The following is a 21,061-nucleotide window of genomic DNA, read 5'->3' as shown; positions in this document are numbered from 1 at the left end:
ACCCATTTTTGACACGCGCCCGAGAGCCTGCGCTGCTGCTCCCGCTCCTGCTGGTGCGCGTGTGTAATTGCGCCTCCTGTGCGAGCTCACAGGGGCGGTGGGGTTGCTGACAGAGTAGATGAGAGGGATCTAAAAGCATGTCTGGTCGGCACACACACATTTCTTCAAACATGAGAGGGACGTCGTGCTGTGCGGTACCTTTATCCATGCTATAGACTGCTGCGCTGCTCCACTTCAAGTCCCCTCCATCTCTGCGAGTCTCCCAGGGCCTTATATAATCTTGAATATCAACGGCGTTTTTAATTTTCTGCTTATTAGACTGCTCAATCACGATTATGTTCCTATTTCGTACGGGCGGATTATTGTCTCAGCTCATCAAGATTGACAGGCAGATGAATCAATGAGGGACACGTTATTGTCCAAACAGATCGATATCAGTCTAATTATGTATGAAAGTAAGGTTTCATTCAGAGTTCAGATGGGCGTGATTGACAGATGGTTCAGCCAATCGACGCGCGCGGACCGTTAGGATCAAACAAATGCGATTGTTTGTGAGGAAGAAAGGAAAGGACGTTTATCACAGGGCAAGGAAAAGCATGGCAAGATGAATGATAATGATTTGATTTTGTTCTAGATGACGATGACCTCATTAGTTTCACATGCGTCGTCTGATTGGACGGTTGTGTTCGCCTCGAGGTGCGATGGAGGGAGTGGTGACCGGACTTGGAGGGAGTGGTGACCGGACATGAGGGAGTGGTGACCGGACATGGAGGGAGTGGTGACCGGACTTGGAGGGAGTGGTGACCGGACATGGAGGGAGTGGTGACCGGACTTGGAGGGAGTGGTGACCGGACATGGAGGGAGTGGTGACCGGACTTGGAGGGAGTGGTGACCGGACATGGAGGGAGTGGTGACCGGACTTGGAGGGAGTGGTGACCGGACTTGGAGGGAGTGGTGACCGGACATGGAGGGAGTGGTGACCGGACTTGGAGGGAGTGGTGACCGGACATGGAGGGAGTGGTGACCGGACTTGGAGGGAGTGGTGACCGGACTTGGAGGGAGTGGTGACCGGACTTGGAGGGAGTAGTGACCGGACATGGAGTAGTGTGTATTCTGGATCCCAGGCAAGGAGCAGATCTTGGCTTGGTCAGGACTTTATCTGGAAGGTTTTACCCATGGGGCATGTTTTGGGGTGTTGGGGATATTGCATGTGTGCTATAAACACTCAACCACTGTGCCATCAAGCCATGGACAGAGTTTTCTCCCACGCCAAACCACTACTGCAGGGGCCCATTACATAACGGAGAGAGAGGGCCAGGAAGACGAGGTTGGGCCATGGTGTAATAATCCGACCTGTTCATGCGTTTTTTGTCCTTGACAAAGCAATTTACATGACACTTTCTCAAAGTCTCAAGCCCCTCCCCCGAGCGTTACCATGGAGCTCGTCCCATTAATAACCAATATTTTTGTAACGCCCAAAATCACAACAGTAGCTGTCTCGAGGGGGGACAGTGAAAAACAGATTAAACCATGTTCAAAGGAACTTGGTAATGTCCCACTATCCCGTGTCCTTAAACAAATGTCCCCGTGTCCTTAAACAAATGTCCCCGTGTCCTTAAACAAATGTCCCAGCATCCTGTGTCCTTAAACAAATGTCCTAGCATCCTGTGTCCTTAAACAAATGTCCCAGCATCCTGTGTCCTTAAACAAATGTCCCAGCATCCTGTGTCCTTAAACAAATGTCCCAGCATCCCGTGTTCTTGAACAAATGTCCCAGCATCCCGTGTCCTTAAACAAATGTCCCAGCATTCTCTGTCCTTAGACAAATGTCCCAGCATCCTGTGTCCTTAAACAAATGTCCCAGCATCCTGTGTCCTTAAACAAATGTCCCAGCATCCTGTGTCCTTAAATAAATGTCCCAGCATCCTATGTCCTTAAACAAATGTCCCAGCATCCCGTGTCCTTAAACAAATGTCCCAGCATCCCGTGTCCTTAGACAAATGTCCTAGCATCCCGTGTCCTTAGACAAATGTCCCAGCATCGTGTGTCCTTAGACAAATGTCCCAAGCTCCCCTGTCTTAGACCCTCCTTCTTGGCCAGGAAAAACTACCAAACTTTTTGGAAAAAATTAGAAACCTGGAGGAGTTCCACAGTGAAGGAGAGATCTGACACCCTCAGAAGGACAGGCGGACATGAGAGAGACAGTGGAGCTGGAGCCACTCAGGAGGAGAACCAGTTCTTCAGGAGGAGAACCAGTTCTTCAGGAGGAGAACCAGTTCTTCAGGAGGAAAACCTGTTCTTCCAGGCAGATGAAGAACCGTCCATATGAAGTAGAGACCGATTCTCCAGGGACTCGAGGATCATCTGGGTCCACAGGTCATCAATGTCCCTGTCCCACTCCCGCGGGGAAGTGGGAGAAGAAGGAAAAGCAATGAACAGATTGCAAGTGAAATTAAATATTGTTTGATAAAATAAGTAGTCAGAAGCAGAGGATGGTGCTCAAGCTGCCATACTTCCCCAGCATAGTTACTCCAAGGGCAGCGTAACTAGGGGAATATAATACTAAACAAACAAGACAGGACCAGAGAAAAACAAATTGGGTAAAGGCACACAAGGTCCAAAATAAATGTCCAGTTTCTGTCATATTTTTCTTTTTCCGAGTCCAATATAGCTCTATGTGCAATTTGAAAAATGAAAAATGCTTAGAACAAGACTGTTTATGGACATTAAATCTGTGTAGAAACTTCTGGTTTTCTGATCTGTTAATGGAATTTCCCCATTGTGGGACAAATAAATCTTACCATCGAGTTCTAGGGAAGGTGCACAGAGAAAAACAGGAGTAATGAAACAAAACACAACTCCTTGTATGTTTTTGATGAGAGAACAACATTATAACATGGATAAATGTTCCAGAAAGTGAGTTTTACATATTATTTATATTTAATAGGACTAGGCAATAATTAAGTTTTAATCAAGATCAAGATTCTAATTGTCAAAGCTTTGGTTTTATCAGTTGAGAGTTCTACAGCCTAAAGCAACTGGTTCGGAGCTGAGTTTGGACTTTGAAATTGGTCTATTTTTGTGTTGAATGGAGCTTATTCAAACTGGCTTGTGTCCATGAAATAAATACTGAACCAATGTTTTTATAATTTATTTTTATTATTTCATACATTCATAAACTTAAAAAGAATATCAGTGTTTTTGTGTGTGTGTGTGTGTGTGTGTGTGTTTTATTTATTGATCTTAAAAGTATATACATATATTTTTGCCATATGGTCAAGCTAAGCTACAGAAAATGACTCAAATTGAGTTATAAACTGCTGGTCTCTTTCCCTTTATTTAGTCTATTCTAACACTCTGTCCTTCACTCGGGACCGGTCACAGGGCCAGATTGCTGGACTTATTCACTGTTGTCATTCAAATGTATGGCTTTATCCTGGCCAGTGGCTGTGAGTGGCTTAGACTGCCAACAACACCCTCTGTGTGGCACATATCCACCTGTTTCTATTGGATTATTATATCAGCTCTCCACTGCAGCTGGAAAGGTCCATAAATCCACCTGCCTGCGCCTGGACCTGCTCACGTTTGGCTGACGGACAGTGCTTATTTCAGTCCCTGGCACCCGCTGCATGTGAACATATGACATGGAGCTTATCTGGAGTTTGTATGAGGTCCAATCTCAAGAGCAATTTCCTTCTAGCGCTAAACCCATCGCAGTAAATAATCCGTACGCAGTCACAACATGCCACTCTCACCCAATCATTTGTTGGCTTTCTGCTTCTATTCATGAGTCGCCTTCTGAGTGGTCGTGACACATGTTCACAAACTGTCTGTGTATATTTGGCTCTGTTTTGGCACGAACTTGGTGGAAAAAGTAGGTAAGTTGGTAATTGTATTTGAATTGTTTACGCTCACAACCTGCCAAATAGTAAGACATTAAATTGGCAATTTTAGGTGAAATGAAACGTCTTGTCCTGGGGAAAAAGACACATTGTAGGTTTGAACTCTTTGCACTCACCACAAACTATTGCACGTACTGCACAGAATCTTGTCGGCATCACAGCAAACTTTTGATGCAGATGACGCTGATGTGACAGTTGTCTTGTTGTTGTGACAGAAATCAAATTACATATTTTGAAATCGATGGCGAACACTAATTTGATTGACGTAAAGCTGTACTTTCTATGATGATCATGTAAATATACAACAGCCAACTTCTTCCAATAGAAATAGAAAAAAAGTCTGTTGGTCTGTAGCATCCTTCACTATTTCTGATATTGACAGATGATACTGTGATTCAAGACTTAACATTCAAGATGGGTTTTTGTTTTACCCATGAGCACAGAAGGTAAGTTTCTGTCAGTTTCTTCCCTCAACCTGCACGAGAAGAGAAACCTCCAGCTCCAAGACACTGGAGATAGGACAGGCTTCCAAAGTAGCACTGGAAAATGGTCATGCAGAGTACATATTTTATTGTATTATTGTATTATTTATAAGTTTACGCTAAATGTATAAATTTAACTTTAATATGGTATACAGCAGAATGCCCTAAAGCAGTGATTGCCAAAGGAACTACAGGGCAGGCTGTATATATGTGTGGACATTAAAGGATTATCTTATCTTATCTTATATATATATATATATATATATATATATATATATATATATATATATATATATATATATATGCAGTATGTTTAAATGTACAATTAGCACACAATTAGCTCTGGCTATAAACTTTGTGTGCATCACATCGGCTGCAAGCTTTGTTTGTAACTATGTATGATGCATTGTCAAATAAATAAAGTGGCTATTAGGCCAACTTGCATTTTTATTTGTATTTCAAAAAGATTTTAGCATTTTTAGCAAAGATTTTTCACAATCTCATGCAAAAGATTCAAAAATGTTCCTTGATCAGAAAAATCCAGATGAACTATATAAACATATATATTATCATTTAATTGTCTGTTTCCTGAGGGTTTTCATGTGCACAGAAGATCCCGTCAAGCCCAAATTAAAGCACACATTCCTCAATACTGATGTGTCAAATTGCTGAATCCATTTTTAGGCCACCCTCTGTTCCATTCCCAGGCGTCAGTAACTGCAGGGCGTCGTTTCATAACACACGGCCTCAAAACCCACCTATAGATCGACTCCATGTTCCTTTACCACCAACGTGGACCCATTCAACGCCCACAAAAGTCCCCAGCAGACGCTTTAAGTCCTCCCTGTGTTGCGGCCGGGAAACTGGGGTGAGGGCTGTTTACAGACACGCGCGTCTCGGTGTGCGATCCCGAGCCGAAGCAGCGGGGTGTTGGCGTGTGCGGTGGGGTAAAAGCTTTGATATGTGGCATTGGCAAAACATGAAGCGCCTCGTCAACTGGGCTTGTAATATATACAGATTTTGCATCCAGCCCTAAAAAAAGGAGAGCGTGGAAATGCGTGTGTTAAGTTCAAAAACTCGACAGATAATTAAAACCGCCCGTCACTGTCAAGAATCCAACATCCGGCCGGTGACTTCTTTTCACTTTTAGCAGACTTAAATGGGAACAAATGGGTTCACGTTGGGTTGTGTCGGCGTGGAGACGTTTTTGTTTGTCAGCAGCTTTGTCATTCACACGCTGACGTCGGCCCGTCAAATTATACAGGCGACTAAATGCCCTGAATTTGATGTTTCTGCGCTCAGGGCCCTATTTTTCCTAAATCGCTTGAAAAAATGACCCCCAATTAAAACTAAATCTGTTCCTGAAGCTTTTGGAGCCTTTGTGAAGCTCTGACTCTGTATTTTGGCCTCTGATGTCTGTTGAAGTGGAGATTTTCTTTGTTAAATATGAGTAAAGCTGGTGTCTGGATTGAGCTTTGTTTGGTTCTGACCATTCTTTTTAAAAGCTGAAGGTAAATTCACAAAAAAATTGTTTTAGGGACTTGCAATAAAGCAAAAATGTCCTATTAATTTTCGATTCATTATTGTTTTTGTGGGTTTGGGTAGTACCTGATTCTTTCCAGAATTATTGATTTGACTGGAAATAAGTGGGTTCCAGATGTATGTGTATGTACAGCATATCAAGCAGCTTTTATCAGATGGTGGACAAAATGGAATAAACAAAGAAAAGTCCAATGTCCCATGCGTGGGACAAAACTACCACTATGTATGTTTGTAGGTGGATAATCTTCTGTAACCACAGATTCAACTTTAAAGTAGCGCAGGACCCAATTTTGAACCAGTTTGAACTATTTGCTCTTCCGAATAATGGCGGTTTCCAAGCAACTGTGTAACTGGAAGTTTTTCCACCTCTGATTTGAATAAATGCCCCGGAACGCCACTCTAACCGATAAATCCAACTAAATGAAACAAGCGCATAAACTTGCAAATTTTTAAATCTGGTATTCTGGTATTTCTATTTCTCACTACTTTTGAGATACTTCAAAATGTGCAGTTAGAGATGTGATGGAACCTTCGATCTCACGTGACTCTTGATTAAGTTTGGAGCGACAGACAGAGATAGATGATTGATTATTCATAAACAACACTTTAGCATGTGTCGTTGTGTAGCGCTAATGTCACAAATATTAACTTCACGACCCATCCATGATCTGTTGCTCAAATGCTAATGCAAACTTGTTATCTGAGAAACAAACAATGGTCCAAACATTGGCAAGATTCTGATCTCATTTGTGGTCCTAATTAGCCCTCAGCGAGCATGATCTGCTTGTGAATCATTTCCAGATCAGATCTTCAAGAGGGAAAACGGGCAGCGCGCTACATTGTCCCCCCCCCCCCCCCCCCCCCCCCCCCCCCCCCCTCCGATCCAAAATGAATCTCGCCTTCTCCCATTAACACCATTTAAAGCCCCGTTGCTTATTGTGCCAAGATTTCGCTGCAGGCTCGTGTGGGAGTTAATAGCCTGATTATATGATGATGCAGCCAAAACAACGCTCTCAAAATTACACCGAGAGAGAAGTCCAATAACCAGGGGCCACATTTCGCTCTGATGGTCGTATCTGAGCGAGTTATCAAAGGAGATGTAGACAATCTGCCGTGTCCTCCAGTTAGTTACTCCTGGTAGAGCGAACTGGCGAAGCGTTTGTTCAATTACAAGTACTTTTATCGCCTTGAAAACATGCATTCTGTGGGCACGCCTCTCCACGGATATGAACTGTCACTCGGCCTGATGACATGGTGATAGATCATGGTGTGGAAAATACCTGGCGACTTCTCCGTAAAGACAAGGACGTGACTTTCTGATCCTTCTCGCTGTGATAGAACCTTAGACTTTTGACAAAATGTGCACGTGCAACTCTGAACCGAAACTTGCTTTATGCTCAAAGAAATGTCAAATTGAAATTCAATGTTTTTAATTAAAAGATCCAGTTTAATTAACAAATAAACACTTTGCTAGACCTTAATTAGCCTTAGTAAAGCATGAGCAAAGATAATGCTAGTGAACAAATGATTTATTAAGAATGATTGCAGGTTTAGTAACTACTTAATTAAATAGTGACTAAGCATGAATCCTTTTTTATGTTTTTTTTAGTACAAATGCATTTTACTTAGATTTCTGGCTCTGTGCCTGTGCTTTGAGCACCTTGATGACAATTATCTGCTCCTCATTCAGAAAAGTGTTCTTAATCCTGTCATTGAGCCTCCGTAAGCTCTGCTGACCCCGTCTTTGAGAGCCTCATGGGACCCTGTGGTCCAACAGCACGGATTCCACACAGTCTTCCTGGGCAGATGCCACATACTGATTTGAGGGCTTTGTCGACCTTTTTGGTGTAAAGGTACTCAAGACGGTTACCGTGGGTACGAGAGGATCCTCTGTAGCTGTTGTAGGACAATCTACGACGATACGGCAGACGTTGAAGCTGCTGTTGCTGCGACCGGAAGAGAGCATGAATCCTTCTTAATAAATCATTTGTTCATATATGAATTCAATCTTTGTTCTGCTTTAAAAAGGCCAGTTATTATAAAGTGATACGTTGCTTTTAAGATGTGACGTGTGAGGACTGCATACAATATAGAACACCACACAGTTTAACATCATATTTAAACTTAATTGAGGAAAGCTATCTCAATAAAAAGTAAGAAAACCAAGAACAGCAGTTGGGCCGTCGTGGTCATGTGTGTTCATGGATAGAGTTTGTGCAACAACATGAACAGGAAACGCAGTGACAGAAGCAGTGCAAGATGCAGATATAAATAAGACAGTCACAATGTCCTGTGCACCGCCAGTATTTTGGGCTCGAGCCAGTATTCTTGTTTTATAATGTGCATTTTTGATAAGGAATAGGCGTGAGCAATATGGACTAATCAGATTATATTAGTGTGGTTTGTCAGAAACACGCATTTAAATGTAATTGTTTAGGTGAAAGTACCACACAGGTTAACTGCAAAATGAAACACAAGGGCAGAAATATCACCTTTTTTTAGTTTTGGTTACAAGTCATTTTATTTGAATTAGTTCTATTTGGTTGCACAATGTAACTTTTCTTGTTAAGGATCTGTCCTTGTCTCTATGGAGCTGTTTCTGGTTCTTTTGGACTGTTTGTATGACATTAAACGTGTGTATAGCATTTATTTAATTATAACACCTTGAAACACATGCTTTATTACTGTGAGCTGGATCGCATCTCCATAGATCTGACCAGTAATGTCACCTCTGTCCTCTTAGAGATAGATGGATTTGAATTACAATCTGTGGAACATTCTAGACATCTCCTTTGACCAGAAAAGTGACATAGTGTTCCTTTAATCAATTTCCTTGATATTCAAATTTTGCATAAATCTTCAAAGCAACAATTTAGACACGATCAATATCTGTTTGTTCCACAAAGAAATATCACAACAGATGTTATAACAAAGCATAATATATGGAACATAGCTATATTGCCATAATAGTAAAGAGATGGAGTAAATGCTGCAAATGCTTTTATGAAGCTACAGTATATCTGTGAACAATTGTACAAAAGACTTATTAAGACTAAAAGGTAGATAAACCAATGCATTAGTGGTTTAGTAGTGCAGCCGCTCTCTCTCTCGCTCTCTCTCTCTCTCTCCACTCACACTTTGTACACTTTTTGTGACAAGCATAAGATGCTAAAGTGATCTGCTTCACTTAGCGCAAATAACTCATGTTCCATTAAGGCCCATAATGGCTCACTCTAGTGATGCTTGGTGTATTCAGACTGTAAAGAGTTTAACAGCAAAAACTAAATCTGTTTACATATTTTATCCCATTCATTTTGCTTGTTACAGGTCAGCTGCCTGAAGCAAAGAAAACCCTGTGCCCCGAAGCATCGCACTGTGACCCAGACGGGCCAAAGTACACTGACTTCTGTCCTGCTGACATTTTTAAAGTGTATTGAACACAATTTTGGGCCAATGTTTGTAATTATTTTACTGCCTGTCACAGGGTTAGCGGTGAGCTGGAGCAAAAAATAAAACCCAAATAAACCCCTCCTAAAGAAGTAAGATAAGATAAGATAAGATAATCCTTTATTGTCCCACATGGGGAAATTTCATTGGTGCAACGCAGGTAGATACAGAGGTAGATACAGAAGAACAGATCACTTATAGGAAGTCTGAAAAACACTTTCAGTAGAAGATCGCCTGCTCTGTCCCTTCCTATAGAGCAGTGCCTCTCAAACTTGTTTCCTGACCAACTTTTTCTAATTGGTCACCTCTCTGGGTCAGTCTGTGTCCACAGCTCTGCTCAAGACCTCGTGCTGTATGAGAAACTCAGCAGAGACGTCTCAGGTGAAGCTGTGGCTCATCTCATCACTCAAACAAGACTAGTAGTAGTTTTGAGAATAAGTAGGTGTTTTATGTGTATGTGGAGGAACTGGAGTTTGGCAGCGTCAAAACTCTCATTCACTTGAAAACTTCACTCAAGCCTAAGTTTCAGAATCAATGCCATAGCGCATGTCCGTACTGGTCACAGACCAGTCTAGTCTGTGGTCCAGGTGCTTGTAGGTCTCCACACTGTCCCCCTCAATGGTCACAAGCGGTCTGTGGCCTGCACCATCTCTTTTGTTCTGGAAGTGAATCCTCATTGTTATTAATGCAGTAACTGGCAAGTGCACCATGTGCTTATGGCTTGATTGAAATGTTGTTCTGTGTTGGTGAGCAACATTTTGGATCATTGATAATCAGATTAAGTCACTGGGATAGGCTCCAGTCACCCGCGACCCCGAAAGGGAACAAGCGGTAGAAAATGGATGGATGGATGGATAATCAGATTAGATTTATTATGTCTTCTGACATAATTGTACTGTACAGAGGTGAGATGTACAGTTACATTTACTTAAGAGACTTTTTAAAGAAAAGTGAGTAGTTTAGTTTAGCACTACTCCTTCAGATGTGATTTTGTTTTTCTAATTTTTGCCTCCTCTCCCACTCCTGGCATAGTTTCTCATGAAGACCTGTCATATATCTTGACAGTTTCTGCCTCACTCTGCTTCTCCCCTGGTCCTCATTTACAGTCTCTGGGGTGCTTTTCTGGATCACAATGGCCTCTCTGATCCAGTAGTTGTATTTATTGCTCTCTGTGTCTTAGCGTTCTCCTGCTGGTGGTGGAGTTTGCAAACATAAGCGATTCTAATATTCTATATCTTTTCTTGTAGCAGGGTTAACTGTTAGCTGGAGCGAAAAGATAACTAAATAATAATACAAAATAACTGGATAATGTGCAAAGGCTGAAGCCATTGCGAGTGTCTGCATTCTTGCATAAAAGTACTACCTGTGTGTAGTAAAGACTTTATTCTTGTTAGGCTCGAGCCATGGAATAGAATGTTCATTCCAAGGAATGCTCGAGTCTGTTCTAACGTGCTTTGAACTCATGGGCTTTGAAACACAGAATAAAGTCTGAAGAATAAAGTCTGAAGAATAAAGTCTGAAGAATAAAGTCTGAAGAATAAAGTCTGGCGGCAATGTAACACTTGGATACCAGCCGCCATAAAACAACAACAACTCAAAGCAGAACTGAAAGGATCAGGATCATTGCTAAAGCTGCAGGGAGATTCCTTGGAACAAAGGAGCTTGATTGGGCAGATATAGAAAACAGGCTAAAGGCGCTAAATGGGAGTCGGAGTGATGGGGGTCTGCTTTTGGGGAGTCAGAGTGATCAGAGTGACGAGATGGGGGTGGGGGTGGTCTCCTGTCCTCGCCCAGTCTCGTAGACGCACGGCTACCAAGCAGCGACATCAGTGGAAATATTAAAGCCTATAGAATGAAGCCTAAAGAATAAAGCTGTACGGTGGAAGCACCGAACGTCAAAGAAGGAGAGGAAGATGAAGAAGAGTCTCCCTGGAATAAAGCCGGTCGGTCTCTGAAACAACAACAACTATTCTAGTCACAAAGACATATCATGACCTCATGGGCTTTGTAACACCAAAGCAATGGGAGGAGTACTTTTACGGACTACGACAGAGTCTGAGGACTACGGACTTGTTGTTGTTGTTGTTGTTGTTTTATGGCGGTTGGCATCCGAGTGTTGCATTACCGCCAGACTTTATTCCTCAGACGTTTCGTAGTCCTCAGACTCTGTCGTAGTCCGTAAAAGTACTCCTCCCATCGCTTTGGCGTTACAAAGCCCATGAGGTCATGATGTGTTTTTGTGACTAGAATAGTTGTTGTGTCAGAGACCAACCGGCTTTATTCCAGGGAGACTCTTCTTCACCTTCCTCGCCCTCTTTGACGTTCGGTGCTTTGGAAGTACAAAGCCCATGAGATCATGGGACGTCTTTGTTGTTTTACAAAGCCCATGAGGTCATGGGACGTCTTTGTCGTTTTATCCTTTAGAAGTCCTTCTTCCATCACTTTGGCGTTTCTAGGCCCATGAAGTCCAAGCGCGTTAGAACATCCTCTTGCTCCTCATCCTCGGCTCAGTCTCCAACACCCCCCACCTCTATAAACGTTTACCCAGCCCTGTGCTACATAAGTAAGCAACCACAGCCTGACACAAACCCTGTGACTGGATCGCCAGAACGTTCCGCAGATTGAACTCCCGCCCATTATTCCGAAACCACAAGGCCAACCCGGCCCTTTCCCTATCATAAGCCTCACAGCAAATCAGCACATGCTCGACAGTCTCTGGCACCCGACAGTGACCACACAGACCGGTCGGATGTTTGCCTATCCTACTCAGTGACCAATTGAGTCCAGTATGGCCAATCCTCATGCGGGCGAAGGCCCTTTCCTCCCACGCGTTCCTGCCCATAGACCCGCAAGGACCCACACTACCCTGTATGTGATAGAGATGCCGTCCAGTAACACAGTGGCTCCAAAATTCCTGCCAAAGGCCGACCACATGACTCTTGATAACAGGCTTGATTTCAGATTTGCTTAACTCAACCGCCACATCAATTGATGGCCGCCGAAGGGAACGTTTAGCCAGTGCATCAGCCATTTCGTTACCATCCACCCCCACATGCGCAGGGACCCAAATGAAGGAAACCCTCACATCCTTCCTGGACAGGGAGAGCATCAGACAGAAGATGCCATTCAACACATCCTGTCTGCAATCCGATTTCCCAGATTTAATGCTTTGCAATGCAGAAAGGCTGTCAGAGGCCACCACAATGCCGCAACACTGCAAAGCAGATTCCGCCCATTCCAACGCCAACCGTATCGCTATAAGTTCCGACGTGAAAACAGAAAGGCGATCTGTCAACCTCTTCTTGACCGCTAGCCCCAGGTCAGGCACAAAATAAGCGGCGCCAGTACGCCCACTCTCAGGATCCCTAGACCCGTCGGTATAAATAAACACATCACCTGAGTGCTTATCGATGAGCGCTTGAACGGCAAACTGCGGTGCCCTCCCAGCGACTCCTCTAAGCTTGCCATGCAAGCTAACATCAACAGGAGCCGGGACAAACTTCCACGGAGCTATAGCAGACAAAGCCACCGACGGGCTCACACGCAGATCACCAACCCCCGCAAGCCGCGCCTTCGCATTTCCTACCTGGCTGAAAATCATACCGCCAGCCTCACTCTGCCCCCCATCAACCCTGAGAAAGTCCCTCACCGGGTGAGAGCTCGTATGACCTTGCACATTCACCCAGTAAGCCAACAGAAGTTCTAGCCTCCGGAGCCGTAACGGCAATTCCCCCAACTCAACATGCAGCGCCGAGACAGGGGAGGTCCTAAAAGCCCTACAGCAGATGCGCAAGGCCTGGGCTTGCTCCACATCAAGCTTCTTTAAGTTAGTCTCAGCCGCAGACATGTAGGCTATACAGCCATAATCAATAGCCGCCCTCATGACGGCCCGATAAATACCCAGGAGCGACCTTCTGCTGGCCCCCCAGTCCTGGCCGGATAGACAACGAAGCAAGTTATTCACCCTTTTGCATTTACCACTGACCTCATCAATGTGCCGACGCCAACTAAGCCTCTCGTCAAAGGTGACCCCCAAGAACCTCACCTCCCTGACCTGTTCGAGCACCTGCCCATGCAGTCGAAGGGAGACGTCCCTATGTCCATTGAAGAAACAGATCACTTGAGACTTCCGTACGGACAGTTTAAACCCCCACTTCAGGGTCCACTGCTCCACCTGCTGTATTGCCCTTTGCAGTTTCGCCTCGTAAAACCGGAGATTCCTCCCTCTCACCCATAGAGCGCCATCGTCAGCATAAAGGCTCCTCCCAACAGACCCATCCACGTCGTCAAAGATGTCCTTAATCATAACATTGAACAAGATAGGGCTACACACACTCCCCTGCGGGATCCCATTCTCCACCCCATAGACCCCAGAGTAAGCAGCGCCCACTCTGGTTTGGATACGCCGGCCAGACAGAAAGCTCCGGACCCAGTTAAACAGTTTACCCTTCACACCACACTTCCGCAGCTTAATGAGGAGCCCATCCTTCCAAACCATATCGTACGCCTTCTCCACATCAAAGAGCACCGCAATAACCTTTTCTTTCTGAGCCCTGGCCAGCTGGATATCAGATTCCAAACACAACACGGAATCCATGGTGTTCCTGCCCCTACGGAAACCACTCTGGTGCGCGGGAAGCAAACCCTGACTCTCCAAGAAGTAATCCAACCGCTCGGTAACCATGCGCTCCATCGTTTTCCCGAGCTGCGACGTCAAGGCAATCGGCCTATAACTTGAAGGGTCAGACGCTGGCCTACCCGGCTTCAGAACCGGCACCACCGTAGACTGTTTCCACGCAGATGGAACACAACCTGAATCCCAAACACGGTTGAAAAGACCCAGGACTAGCCCAAGCGTGTCATCAGTCAAATGAGAGAGCATGTCATAGCACACCTCATCTTTACCCGGGGCTGTCTGTTTCGCCTTAGAAAGTGCTCTCCTTAGCTCAAACAAACTAAACGGAAGGTCAAGGTCATCTTGAGTCGAAGGCTGGTGCCCAATCAGCTCAGAATTCTGGGCCAAAGTACTCTCCCTGTAGTGCCTTTCCGCAGGTGAGAGATTGTCAGAGCTGTGCACCGACACAAAGGTGCTGGCCAACAGTTCAGCTTTGTCAACGTCGCTGACTGCTTCAACACCATTCAGTATTAGGACCGGGGTCCCACGACGGCGCTCAACCCCATGCATCCGCTTAATCATCCCCCAAACATCCCCGAGACGCGTTTCTCTCCCAATTTTGGAACAATACCGCCTCCAATAGGCACTCTTGGCCGTTCTCACAGTTTTCCGCACAACAGCGCGGGCCCTCTTGTAGTCAATGAGGGCACCCTCAGTGTGGGCAACCCTTAGCCGGCGAAACGCCGCATTTCTCGCCCTAACAGCATGACCACATGCTTCAGTCCACCACGGCACCCGCTTCCTATGTCCACTACCACCACTCTTAGGAATCGTGCCTACCGCTGACTACGGACTTCTAAAGGATAAAACGACAAAGACGTCCCATGACCTCATGGGCTTTGTACTTCCAAAGCACCGAACGTCAAAGAGGGAGAGGAAGATGAAGAAGAGTCTCCCTGGAATAAAGCCGGTTGGTCTCTGACACAACAACAACTATTCTAGTCACAAAGACATATCATGACCTCATGGGCTTTGTAACACCAAAGCAATGGAAGGAGTACTTTTACGGACTACGACAGTCTGAGGACTTCGGGCCTTCGCCCGCATGAGGATTGGCCATACTGGACTCAATTGGTCACTGAGTAGGATAGGCAAACATCCGACCGGTCTGTGTGGTCACTGTCGGGTGCCAGAGACTGTCGAGCATGTGCTGATTTGCTGTGAGGCTTATGATAGGGAAAGGGCCGGGTTGGCCTTGTGGTTTCGGAATAATGGGCGGGAGTTCAATCTGCGGAACGTTCTGGCGATCCAGTCACAGGGTTTGTGTCAGGCTGTGGTTGCTTACTTATGTAGCACAGGGCTGGGTAAACGTTTATAGAGGTGGGGGGTGTTGGAGACTGAGCCGAGGATGAGGAGCAAGAGGATGTTCTAACGCGCTTGGACTTCATGGGCCTAGAAACGCCAAAGTGATGGAAGAAGGACTTCTAAAGGATAAAACGACAAAGACGTCCCATGACCTCATGGGCTTTGTAAAACAACAAAGACGTCCCATGATCTCATGGGCTTTGTACTTCCAAAGCACCGAACGTCAAAGAGGGCGAGGAAGGTGAAGAAGAGTCTCCCTGGAATAAAGCCGGTTGGTCTCTGACACAACAACTATTCTAGTCACAAAAACACATCATGACCTCATGGGCTTTGTAACGCCAAAGCGATGGGAGGAGTACTTTTACGGACTACGACAGAGTCTGAGGACTACGAAACGTCTGAGGAATAAAGTCTGGCGGTAATGCAACACTCGGATGCCAACCGCCATAAAACAACAACAACAACAACAACTACGAAACGTCTGAGGAATAAAGTCTGGCGGTAATGCAACACTTGGATGCCAACCGCCATAAAACAACAACAACAACAACAACAACAATTGGATGCCAACCGCCATAAAACAACAACAACAACAACAACAACAACAACAACATGTAGTTTGGTTGTGTAAAGAAGTTTAATGTGCAAAATGTGTTGTGTAACAGAGTACTACATGTGTACTACAATATTTGTTGAAAAATATTCAGCCTTCCCGCGCGGCCACCTTCCCGCCCGTCAATGTTTTCTGCTGCGTTTTGCGGCATACCAATGACGCTCAGTAATTCACAGTTGATGATTGCGTAGTTTGCGACTAGTGTTGCCAACCGTCCCGAATTGCCCGGGACGTCCCGAATTATGGTTGATTTTGATTTGTCCCGTCCGGGACAGCTCCAGTCCCGTATTCCAATCACAGCCTCGCCGGCCAATAATTGGCAACTGCAAACGCGCTACGCACACATTTACCACGCGCCTCTCGAAGCTCCACTTCCTGGAATTACCGTGACAGACGCGCGTCTCAGCCAATCAGCGCGGCGCTGATCCGAGGTTAGATTGAATTGAAATACCTGGCCTGTCCTTGTTCTCTGACTGCCACCGCCAGCGATCAAGTATTATTCATATCCAGAGAGGGAAACAAGGGAAACCGAGGCGCCCACACATAAGCTCACAGGTTTGAGGCAGTATTTCTCAAACTAATAATGATTTGTCTCTGTCATTTACTGCAGGGTAATAGGAGGTCCATGAAACAGACAGCAAATACACAGACAACTGAGGATAACAACAGAGACACAGAGGTCAATAAGACAATACAGTGTAAGAAACAACAGAAACAGTACAATCAGTCAAATATATATTGTAAACTATACAGGAAGGTCACATTTTCCATCTGTGTAATAATTGTGAGCATATTTAGCAAAAAACTGCCCGTTGTAAATTGATCTTGTTCAACGTTTTATCAAAGCCAGACAGAATCCCTCTGGGTGGCTGTGTGTGCTGAATGGAATATAAATCCAAAAGTGTGGGGGAAACTTTTACATAATTGTTTTGGCTCTTGCTGAATGAGCTATTTCAACACATGTCAAATTCAAAATGACAAACGCTGTATGTAATCAAGATTTATAATTAAACTAAACATTGTTTTCTGTGTAACTCTGTTTGGGCATTCTTCTGTCCAAGTTTTTACTATTTTTGTTGGATCTACTTCTTATCTACCATTGGAACAAAGGGCCAAGGATGAACTTAATAATGAATACCATAAAAAACTATAATAAATAACCCGAGAACTACACTCTCCATGGATCACGTACAAAATATCCCTGCAGCGTTGTTGTGCAAAGTTGATTCGCTGACCTTGAGAAAGTCAAAACGCAGTAATTTCAGACTTTAGACTCTTCGAATGACAGCTGTAAATGCCAAAATCTCCATAATAATGAACCTAATAGCTGTTATGAATATGTCATGGGAGGCTATGTGTGACATCTTGGTGACATTTTATGTGTAAATCACAGCTGGTAATTTGATGAAAACCTGTGGAAACTGCAGGCCAAATACTTAAGAATTGGCATGGAGCGGAGGATAGTTGTCCAAAAGATACTTGCTGTCTGAATAAGAAGCCAAGCATTGTTGAAGTGAAAACAACATCTGCTTATAGTTCCAGCAGCACGTATTTGACAGCGCATGCCTGTGGAGGAGGCCACGCTTCGCCCTCCACAGCACCGGCGCAGAATTAAAATCACACATCGGGGAAGCATTATGTTGGCTTTGATTATCCCGATGCAAACAACCAAGCCTAAAATAACAAGGACGCTCCGTAGCTAAATATGTGTTTAGAATGAGCCAAAACATTAAGCCACGCCATCCGGTAATGTAGGTATTTTAATCATTTCAATCAATCAATCAATCAATGAATCAATCAATCTTTATTTATAGAGACTTTACGACGCTCAAAGTGCTTCACAATAAAAATCAAGGCAATTCAAAACATACTAAGCAAAAAACAACTTTACAAAATAAAGTTTCCCTACATTACAGAGTGTTAAACGCCAGTCTGAATAAATACGTTTTAAGCCTAGATTTATAAAGGTTAAAGTCTGTGATGGAGCATGTCGGGGGGCAGTTTGTTCCAGAGTCTGGGGCCAGCGACAGAAGGCTCGGGCCCCCCAGTGTTTGAGTCTGGCTCTGGGGACAAAGCAGAAGCTGATTTGTCGACCTTAGAGCCCTTACAGCCCTTAAAGCCCTGCTTGGGTTTCGGCAGGCAGAAGCTCAGCCAGATAAGGATGTACTAGAGCTTTAAAAACACTAATTTGGCCAATCAAATATAAAGAATACTTTTCCAAATAGTAAAATGGTCCAGCAAAGTGATCGAAGACTCCTATCTGCATCCTGAGTCTCTGAACTTGAGGCAGACCCAACAATTGCACCCTTTGTCTAATGATTTTTAGCCTCTTTCATCTGGGGAACGCAGCGTTTTTTTTAAGCTAAATATGCTGTGACTTGCACCTTGTTCCTCTTTCTGATTGTTTTCATGCTCACTGTCAAGTTTTAGTTCTGGGCTGTTTTTTTTTTTTTGTCTTTATCAGCACTGGGGTACTTTCTAATTGTGTATAATCTATGACTTTATGTGTGTTTTCATTGTATTGTGTGTGTGGTGTGTAGAAGCCAACTCCAACTGCGAACATATTCTACCAGCGGGTATAGATAAAGTTACCTAAACCTGGTAGTTAGGAATAAACTATCCCACACATCCAAATATTTTTTTCCCCCCGATGTAAATATAAAAATGAATCTGAAAATACTGCTTTTGCCATTGAACTGATTCTCTGCTATAGGCTTTTCGTTGGCATTTCACTGTAGCAAGAATTTTAAAGTGTTTTTAGTTTTTAAAATGGCTACGCCTCTAATGTAGAAAAGAGAAGAATTATTCAAACATGCACATATCTATCAAATACTCTGAGTAAGTTAAAAATGGAAAACTATTCAAAGGGTAAAAAAAAAGTCCTTTGAAGACTGATATTGGACAGAAATCTTTGCATTTCATTACATATTAATAGAATATCATTCACTCTGAATTTAATTTATAAGCAATTTAGTTTCACCAATGTGTCATCAGAAAGTCTCATGCAGTTGGAATATAATAGATACATTATTATAGATAAAGTCTACAATGATATGTAAAGAAAATCACATTGTTGTTATTTAGGTTGAGAATTTGACCCTCAACCTTCTGGCTCAGAGGCTTTTCGTGACTAAACCTCTAACTTATATTTACATTACAATAATATCTTATTCTATAAAAACAACTACAGTAAGAGGCAGTTGAACATATTGTTATGGGTAAAATATAAGTATTCTCCTTTTGTGAGTAGTCAAATAAAACTAAACAATTTGTCAAAGTAATGTATTAAGACGTGTTGTGTGTTAAAGACATATTTTAAGAGACGATATACTGCAAGGTGTAGGTTATAATGCATTAACAGCATGGTGTAAAGAAAAGTAAAATTTAAGACATGTAGAAGGTATTTTACTCATATATTATTGTTTTTGTTCTGCTTCATACCTTCATAGAACATGCCATGTGCTGTATTTGCGGCTTTAAAAGAATCAGGGCCGATTGAAAGAGTATTTTGTGAGGAAAGTACAATGTTCAATATTCTGGCCCTTTGTATGTACTGATTTGTCAGAATTTCATTTTCAAGGACAATTTGCGGTAGTTGTTTTTTAAATCTGTTGGCAATGATCTATTATATTATTCACTTTTCATTGGTCTTGCTTTGTCTCTTTCTGCCTTTCGTTTTTTTTTTTTTTTTAATACAACCTGAGCTAAAACCTCCTTCTTGTAATGAACAAAACACTTTTGGAATCATTTTCGGTATTCAATATTTCTGGTATAAAAAACATTATCTTACTTATTGCACTTATTCCTAAATAATTAAAAAGGAGACAAGCTGTGATTGACAAGTTGAAGTATGACTCACCCAAAGCTACTTACAAGAGGATGTACAAAAACACTTGAAAAGCGACAAGGTGAAGTGGAGCCGCGTACAATGGCTTTGATGCAGATACAACGAACATTTCTATAAGTTTCAAAGAAAGAGATTCCAAGTAATATTATTGAGACTTATCTCAAACCAGTCATACAATGAGGTATGTGCTTTATTTGATCAGTACTGATGCCGTGCAGTCTCTCTACATCAGATGGAGTACCCTATTTTCCGGATTATAAATCGAACCAGCCAAAAAATTCATAATAGTGAAGAAAAAAACATAAATAAGTCGGACTGGAGTATAAGTCACATTTTTGGGGGAAATTTATTTGATAAAATCCAAGACCAGGAACAGACATTTAATCTTGAAATGCAATTTAAACTAATAACAGATTAGAGAACATGGTGAATAAGTGTACGTATGCTAACGCTAACACCTTCAGCTACATGACGCACAGACAGAACTGTGGTAAGTGTCTGGTATGTTAATGTAACATATGAACAGTTATTCAGATAACTATAGCATAAAGAACATGCTAACAAGTTTACCAAAGCATCAGTTTTACCCCAAATCACTAAATCCATTGAATTCTTCTTCCTCTGTGTCACTTCTAAACAACTCCACAAACTCCAGAGGAAGAGGAAGTGCAGATTCTTCTTTTGCGTCGCATAAAGCCTACAGCGCCCTTTCGCACTGGCGATTGCCATTGTGAAAATAACAAATAATATCACATATAAGTCGCTCTGGAGTAAAAGTCGCACCCCGTCCAAAACTATGTAAAAAGGTGCGACTTATAGTCCGGAAAATACTGTATTTGTCCTGAGCTGCTGCGACTGTGTGGGCCTCTAACTTACATACTTCTCAAGGCATCTGATGTGGATTTGGCAGCAATAAAAATATATGTATAAAGTTGTATAAGGTTAAAGTTGTTTTAAACCCTCTGTAAATCAATCTTCTTCCACTTATCCAGAAGAGCTGGAGTTGGTCTGATGTACACACAATACAATTTGTGTACAAGTCTGTAAATACATTCTCTCAAAGTTGTTTTACCTATTGTCTGTCTATTTGAGAACAAAATGACCTCTTTTCAAATGATACCACACTCTCTAACAGAAGCTTGATGGAAATACTTATTTTCTATTCATTTACACTCTCAAGGGAGCATTATCGACATCAAGCTTTGTTTCATGGACTAATTTATTTGAACAATCTTTGTGAGCACACTA

At 43.1% G+C, this 21,061-nt stretch overlaps 2 protein-coding genes across 3 annotated transcripts in view; one reads left to right on the top strand and one right to left on the bottom strand.

Annotated features, from left to right (window-relative positions):
* Positions 1-21,061, top strand: part of LOC140371108 (mitogen-activated protein kinase kinase kinase 7-like) — a 298,187-nt gene that overhangs the window by 234,382 nt on the left and 42,744 nt on the right. The gene's annotated exons all lie outside the window — the stretch shown is intronic.
* LOC140370984 (large ribosomal subunit protein eL34-like) lies at positions 7,548-10,050 on the bottom strand. The gene is given in 5 exon segments (XM_072458263.1): positions 7,548-7,639; positions 7,642-7,665; positions 7,668-7,872; positions 8,612-8,664; positions 9,930-10,050. Coding segments are annotated over 5 exon segments (495 nt in total).

This window comes from Eucyclogobius newberryi, unplaced genomic scaffold (genome assembly GCF_026437365.1).
Source record: "Eucyclogobius newberryi isolate DKJ021-1_F unplaced genomic scaffold, fEucNew1.0.hap1 SCAF_21, whole genome shotgun sequence".
In the NCBI taxonomy this organism is placed as follows: domain Eukaryota; kingdom Metazoa; phylum Chordata; class Actinopteri; order Gobiiformes; family Gobiidae; genus Eucyclogobius; species Eucyclogobius newberryi.
This window is presented reverse-complemented; position numbering and strand designations above follow the sequence as displayed.